The 7,151-nt window shown below is 34.5% G+C and overlaps 1 protein-coding gene across 1 annotated transcript; it reads right to left on the bottom strand.

The window, feature by feature from the left end:
* Nucleotides 1-351: 351 nt before the first annotated feature.
* LOC149736577 (uncharacterized) lies at nucleotides 352-7,006 on the bottom strand. Its single transcript, XM_089877480.1, has 13 exons — nucleotides 6,786-7,006; nucleotides 6,333-6,550; nucleotides 5,267-5,377; nucleotides 4,807-4,982; nucleotides 3,968-4,177; nucleotides 3,697-3,778; nucleotides 3,564-3,641; nucleotides 3,020-3,223; nucleotides 2,188-2,446; nucleotides 1,935-2,052; nucleotides 1,407-1,588; nucleotides 1,042-1,140; nucleotides 352-884 (listed from the first exon to the last, which is right to left on the bottom strand). Exons 1-13 carry the CDS (start codon nucleotides 6,864-6,866, stop codon nucleotides 429-431), a joined length of 2,274 nt encoding a protein of 757 aa, XP_089733606.1. The 5' UTR covers nucleotides 6,867-7,006; the 3' UTR covers nucleotides 352-428.
* Between the last annotated feature and the right edge of the window lie 145 nt (nucleotides 7,007-7,151).

Genomic DNA, 7,151 nt, shown 5'->3' with positions numbered 1-7,151 from the left:
TCTCTGTTGATTATTTGTTTGGGTTTTAAACAGAAGTTGCTCACAGCACCAGTTATCACATCGGTTCAAACGGATAATTTCTGGCGCAAAGGGGACTGTTAAAATTAGAATTTTAGTTGTGGTGGCTGGGATTCGTAATAATTAATATACCGGAATTTCAGTAATCCCTATGTGCATATTATTACATTAACCTATACCAACCTGTACTTGAATTTGTTTTGTTACATGCAAATTATCATAAACCAGAGAGCAAACTTTCTCATAACCTTTCTCTCACTTTTTTGTTTGTAACTGTTAAGGCTAAATAGCACAGGTGCATAAAAAAACAATAAAACTATTAAACAGCACAAATTGCAAGAAAAGGGGCTTTACTATATGAACTTAAATAAATAGAATTTGGCCGATATGTGCGCACAGAAGAAGTAAAATTACTTTCTTTTAATCGCAGCAGCAATGCGCCTGCGTACGGTATCAACAGTATCCGCAGACTTTGAATGATGCAATCCATTTGGTGGTTCTGAATAGCTGTGAATTAAATGGCGACCATTTTCTCTCCCACCTCCACTAAGGCTGCGCTTTGGGCTTTCATCACCAAAAGCCAAATCTCTAACATGAGTTGTGATAGAAGAATTTACTGCAGCAGGTGGATAAACAGGGCTTGCTTTTCCACCACGCATTGCAGTTTCCCGCTTAGGTAACAGGTCTGGCAAAGAACGTAGAGATGGCAGATTCTGTCCGGGTACTCTTGGGGATAACCCTTCAGCTTCTAAACGCTTTAAAGTTTTTCCTGACAACTGTGCATTATCGGCATCTATTAGACCTCCAGAGTGAAGTCTGTTTAACGCAGAAACTGGACCATTGACTATCTGCTTTGCTTGTCCACCCTATTTGTGAAAATTATAATTAAATAAGCAAAATATAACCCGTGAGCTGGCATGAGGTGTATGAAACAGAACACCCGTGTTATAACGACTGCCCTTTTCCGGCCACGCGAAGATAATGCAAGTTACATTCAACGCCATTTTTTAAAACTAAGCTTACCGTTGCTGTTTTTAGGTCATCTCTTGCTTGGCTGAGGGCTTCAGTAAGTTCATATCTTTCCTCACATTCTCTGCGGACTGTTTCTTGAAGCAGTTCTACCTGTAAAAGAAACCAAGAACAAAACACCTTAAAAAGCTTATTTGTATTACCACTATGGTCCTTTATCATAAGATTTAGTGACGTAAACAATGTTAGCACCAGTGGATTTTTCAAATTTCTAACACACAAAAAAAGTACTCTCGAAAAGTACTAAAGTTCCTCAAAAAGTTACCTGTTTGGTAGCTCCGAGGATACATAATGAACATTCATTCACACAATTAGAAAAAAAAACACATTCAACCAACAATGTAAATATAACACATTACCTCTTCTTTCATTGCAATCATGTCACGTTGAAGGTTTTCATTTTTCTCCTCCATGTCTTTCCACTTTTGCGATGCTGTTGAAGATGCAAACCGTTTCTCCTCTTCTCTGTCTTCCTGTTCCTGTGTGAGAGCAGTAATCCTCTCCTCCAGCTGACTCACCATTTGTTTTAAACTTTGTCTCTCTAAGAACATACAGTTTCGTTAATGTTTTATATATAGTGTAATGACTGTCGTTTTCCAGGCGCGCAAAGATAAAGCAAGTTACATTCATTTTTATTTACTGATGTTTTATTGCAAAGAATTACTTTCAGTTTAAACAGGTAACTAAATGACTAATCGTAACCTAGTTAAAGTATCAAAACTTATAACATCCCTTCATATATGACACAAAATTTAATATGTTGTTTATCTGTAGTAAAGTCATACACCAACAAAGTTACATTACCATTATATACAACTACTATAGAAATGAAACATATCTAGAATAGAACTAATGGAAAGTGGTAACTGATAGAAAATATTACATACCTTCTTCAAATTCTATCTTTTTCTCTTCTGCGTTTTTGGTGAAATAGTCAACTTTTTGTTTAAGTGAAGAAATTTCGTTTTTGTCCGATTCAGCATCTCTTTTCAAATCATATTCAAGCTAGAATAACAAAAGCAATTTAATCTCTTACATGAACAAAATACAAATTGAAAAATAATTATACATCTAAAAAATGGAAGATAATTTGTGTTGTGTTCAACTAAATAAAAAAAATTAAAAAAATTATAACTTTACCTCATGCATTTCATTTTTAAACTTGCTTTTCAGACTTGAAATAGCCTCTGCCTGTTTATCTTTCTCAACGCTCATCTCGATTCGAAACTCATCTCGTAAAGTTCTTTCAAACTCCTGCATTTCCTCCCGATGGCGCTCTTGCATTGCCTGCAATTCTTGTTGTGCTCTGATCGGTGTCGACTCAGACGCTTCCAGTTTGCTGCGGAAACTTTCGCGCAACTGCTGGATCTGATGCTGGTGTGATGATGTCATTAGCTCTCTAATAAAGAAGAATTAGAGATAAATGGATTCAAGGCTCGTTGCTGTAACCATTGTGGGCGTATGTGTCCTTAGGCAAGACACTTAACGATAATTACTCCAACCCAGTGGTCACTAATGGTTTGTCCAAACTATCAGCCACACATGAAAAAATCCTAAAAAATAGTCACCCACAAAGTAACATACTTGATAACAAGTAAGCTGGCACGAGGTGTATGAAACAGTACACTTGTGTTTAACGATTGTCATTTTCAGCCACCAAGGATAAAGTAAGTTACATTCATTCAATTACGAACATAAATCAAGAACATAAAAACAATTGTCTGGCTCAGTGGATAAGTGATTGAATTAATGTCATTTTTTAACTCGCATGATATGTCAGTTTTTACTTGCTACCTGGTTTTGGCTCAATGGCGACATAGTTTTAGTCTACATGATTGTACCATAAACCAATGTAGAGAAAGAAAATAGGTTTTTCCACATTCATGTACTAAGCATTGTCGCAGTCATTCAAAACACAAAGCATCATATAACTTATAATTTCAGGAAAAATGTTAAACAATGTGCAATTAACCTCTCAGCAGTCAAAGTCTTGACAGTATTTTTGGCATCGTTTAAAGCAGAATTTAGCTGCTCCATTTGCCCATGAGCCAAGCTATTCTGTCTGTTCCTCTCTTGATCTCGTTTCTCTCTCTCTTTCTCCCTGTTCCTCATCTTCATTGTCTCTTCATTCAATGAAGCCAACTCCCTCTCAAGTTGACGACAATCCTGGTTTAATCTGTAACAACAACTGGTTATAAATTTAAAACTAATATTCTGTTATTTCTGCTACCAGGCATAATGTAATACAAACGTTTTGGCTCCTATGGTGAAAAATGTTATTTTTAATATAATTTTGTGAAAAAGGGAATTTTAATCCAATATTTTGTCTGTTATTTAGCGAACTTCTTTACGGGTAAATTAACACTAGTATTTAGCATAATGTTATATAGTACCACGCATATTGTAATACAATTTTTTTTATAAAAACACAGTGAAATAAAATTAACCATTAAATACTGGAGGGTCAAAACATCTATATAAATTCAAGCTAGCTCCAAAATCTATATAATACCAACCTTTGTATGGTCGATGCAGCACTATCTTCTGTCTTCTGCACCTTGACCGTCATGCTTTGAACTTCCAACTGCTTTTTTCTAAACACAAAGAAAAAAAATAACCAGAAGATTACTTTTCCAAAAAATTTCCTACTTAAGTTTTGCTTCCATTTCAGCTTGGTCTGATCTTGCAGAATTTTCTTTCATTTCCAACATTTTAATTTCTTTGGTTCTATCTAAAACATACACAAAGTTAAATGCGTTTATAGATAAATGATTATAACACAACTCAGAACAAAAATAATTAAAAATAAACAATATAATTTTAAATATACCTAAACAATTTAAAAATGTACATACAATATTATACAATATTTTAAAACAATGAACCAAACAAAAAATTTATAATATGTATTTGTTATTACCAGCGTACAATTCTTCTAGTTCCTGTATTTTGTTTTGCAGAGCGGAAATTTGACCACTTTGATCACTTTTCAGGTTTTCAGCATCTTTTAAAAGTAAACCAATTCTATGTTCTGCATTTTCTGCACGTTTTTTTGCTGCATCACATTCTGAAGCAAGAACTTGCAAATCTTCAGACAAGCAGCTGTTTTTTCTTCTTAATGCTCGCATATCTGACAAAAAAAACAATTTGCTGGTTTGTTGTTTCATAGCAAAGATCAGAAATTTAATTTAAAATAAAATTTAAAAAAAAAAATTTTTTTTTTAAATTTAAATGAAATTAAAAATAAAAAAATGGAATTTTTATGAATAACTCATAAAAATATTCACAAATTTATTTAACGTGCTGATAACTACTTAGATACAATCACAAATGATATTTAAAACTTATTTATTAAAAACTTAGTCCGGCGCCGTGGCATAGTGGTTAGCGGGCTTGCCTGTAACCAAAAGGTGATGGGTTTAAAGCTCGACGCTGCTACCATTGTGGGCGTATGTGTCCTTGGGCAAGACGTTTAACGGCAATTGCTCCAACCCAGGTCACTAACGGTTTGTCCAAATTATCAGCCATACATAAAAAAAGGAAAAAAACAAAAAAAAATACTCACCCACAAAGTAACATACATGGTAACTCCTAAGCTGGCACGAGGTGTTAAACCCGTGTGCAAACGACTGTCGCTTTCCGGCCACGCGAGGATAAAGTAAGTTACATTCATTCATTCATTACAGCACAACTACTGATACACAATATTTCCCTTAAATAATGTTAAAACAAAAATAATACAAACATAGTATTACATACCTTCAGAGCAATTAGACAACAAATGTGAAAACTTTGTAAAAACTTCATCTTTAAAAACTGAAGCATTTTGTGCAGCTGGGGAAACTTCTGTGCGAAGTTTAGAAAAGTCCAACTTTACCAAGTTTATTGCACTTTGAACTTTATATAGAGATGTTTGGTATTTCGCTTTCTGTTCCCTGGAACACAAATCAGCACAACTCTCATATTAAGAGTGTTCTCTAATAAAAATATAATTGCACAGTAAACATTGAACTACTGTTATAACAGACTTAATTTTATTAGCAAATCAATTTTTAGCCATAACCAAAAATGTTTATTAGGTAGTAGTTCCACTAGTTCAATTAGAATTGCTTGTCTAAGTTAGTGACTAGATTAAAAAAAAACATTTACCATTATCTTTGGGATTTTTTATATTAGTTGGTATTAAAAATTAACTTATTAGCATTAAAATTAAACTTACAAGTTATTTTCCAAAAACTGTTTTGACTTTTTCTCTTCAGCAACCAATCTTGAAATGAGAGATTCATTTTTATTTCTTTCGGTTTCAAAATCTGCTGTGATTGTTTCTATTCTGCAAAGAAAGTGTAAAAGTTACATCTTACATGTTAAAACAATACCATTTTATATGTAAGAGGTTCTTGGCGAGAAACGACGTGAAACCTGAGATTTAAGCCAGGGTTGACTCATTACATACTAAAACAACCACTTATACACTAAATAAGCAACTATTAAAATAAATTGTTATACAAAGCCTACTTGTGTCATATATTTCTAAAGTAAAAGCAAAGTTACCCACCTTGTTACATTCTTCATAAAATTACATACATAACTTATTGAATGATAAGTATATACCACACATATATATCTACAGGCATAGTATGGCAGGTACAATATTTTGTTTACAAACTTTTGGTGATTTACTTCATAATTTGTCCCACGCAATCTAATTAATTGAACAATGAAAAAAATACCTAATAATTTAAGTAGGATTTGTTAACAAGACTTAAAAATGTACTTGCTTTGCACACCGATTTTTCGGTGATAGCACGCAAGCACGCAAAATATAACAGTCCTGCGTGCGCGAGGTCTCGTCAGGAACTGCCATACTCTGCAGACTGGTCTACAGGAGTCATGAAAACAGCCTACAATTTTGTTCGCCGCCGTGGCGTAGTGGGTAATTTTGTCCGGCGCCGTGGCGTAGTGGTTAGCGCGCCTGCCTGTAACCATTAGGTAATGGGTTCGAGGCTCGTCGCTGCTACCATTGTGGGCGTATGTGTCCTTGGGCAAGACACTTAACGACAATTGCTCCAACCCAGTGGTCACTAATGGGTTGTCCAAATTATCAGCCATACATAAAAAAATGAAAAAATCCAAAAAAAATAATCACCCACAAAGTAACATACATGGAGACTCGTAAGCTGGCACGAGGTGTTAAACCCGTGTGATAACGACTGTCGTTTTCCGGCCACGCGAGGATAAAGTAAGTTACATTCATTTACATTCAATTTTACCAATTAAAATCTCACGTTTTATCCCTATCTGCTATAATGTCATGCAATGACAAAGTAGCCTGCTTGTTTTTCTCCAATTCCTCCCTCAGTTTTTGCTCTCTCTCCTCTGCTCCTTGATGAAACTGAAGCTCCTTCTCCAGATGAGCAACCATCTCCTCCAACTTCTTGATCTCGTGGTGTATGAGGTAACTTACACCACAGAACTGGCATACTGTCTCATCATTTGGAAGATTCTTTAAAATAATATTACACCTATGAGTAAATTTGATTTACAAATCATATATAAAGGTATTTTTACTCCAAAATTATAAATATGCATAGATATATACAGATAATACCGTTTAACTTTAATTATAAAATACAAACAAAATGATTGCAGTTTTTTTAAATTAAGTCTATAGTTCCCTTCAACACGTACAAAAATCTCTGGTAAGAAAATTACAAACGATGTTTTGAAACAATACTCGCCTTGAGATCGTCCGGCAAAGGATGCTGCGGTGTATGTCGTTCCATAATCGGAGACAATGATTTCATCTTCGCCGGCTTCATGTTATTTTGGAAACATGGAAAAGGCAGGCGCGAACAAAAACTCTAGAGTTTCGTATTTCCCTCTGTGTGCTTGTAAAAACAAGCTTCTGTTGTATCCAAGGTAATGTTATAAGCTACCGCACGGTGGCAACAAAGAGTGATTATCGGCGACGGTTTGTGACGTAGTTATTTAGAAAACTTGTTGACATTTTCGGGGAGCGATATTTGACTTGTCGTAAATGCGTAATGCAAGCATAGTTTTTATAAAACAAATAGTATTTTTTAATTGAAAACGTTTTTAACTAA

This window comes from Ciona robusta, chromosome 4 (assembly GCF_009617815.1).
Source record: "Ciona robusta chromosome 4, ASM961781v2".
Lineage (NCBI taxonomy): Eukaryota > Metazoa > Chordata > Ascidiacea > Phlebobranchia > Cionidae > Ciona > Ciona robusta.
The sequence above is the reverse complement of the archived record's forward strand: the minus strand, read 5'-3'. Positions and strand labels throughout refer to the sequence as shown.

Excerpts from the sequence above, each read along its gene's own strand:
- LOC149736577 (XM_089877480.1), bottom strand. The coding sequence starts at position 6,866 with ATGAAGCCGGCGAAGATGAAATCATTGTCTCCGATTATGGAACGACAT. Across the intron at positions 5,378-6,332 it reads ATAGCAGATAGGGATAAAAC|AATAGAAACAATCACAGCAG; the intron begins GTGAGATTTTAA and ends CTTTCTTTGCAG. Across the intron at positions 1,589-1,934 it reads AAAGATAGAATTTGAAGAAG|AGAGACAAAGTTTAAAACAA; the intron begins GTATGTAATATT and ends GTATGTTCTTAG.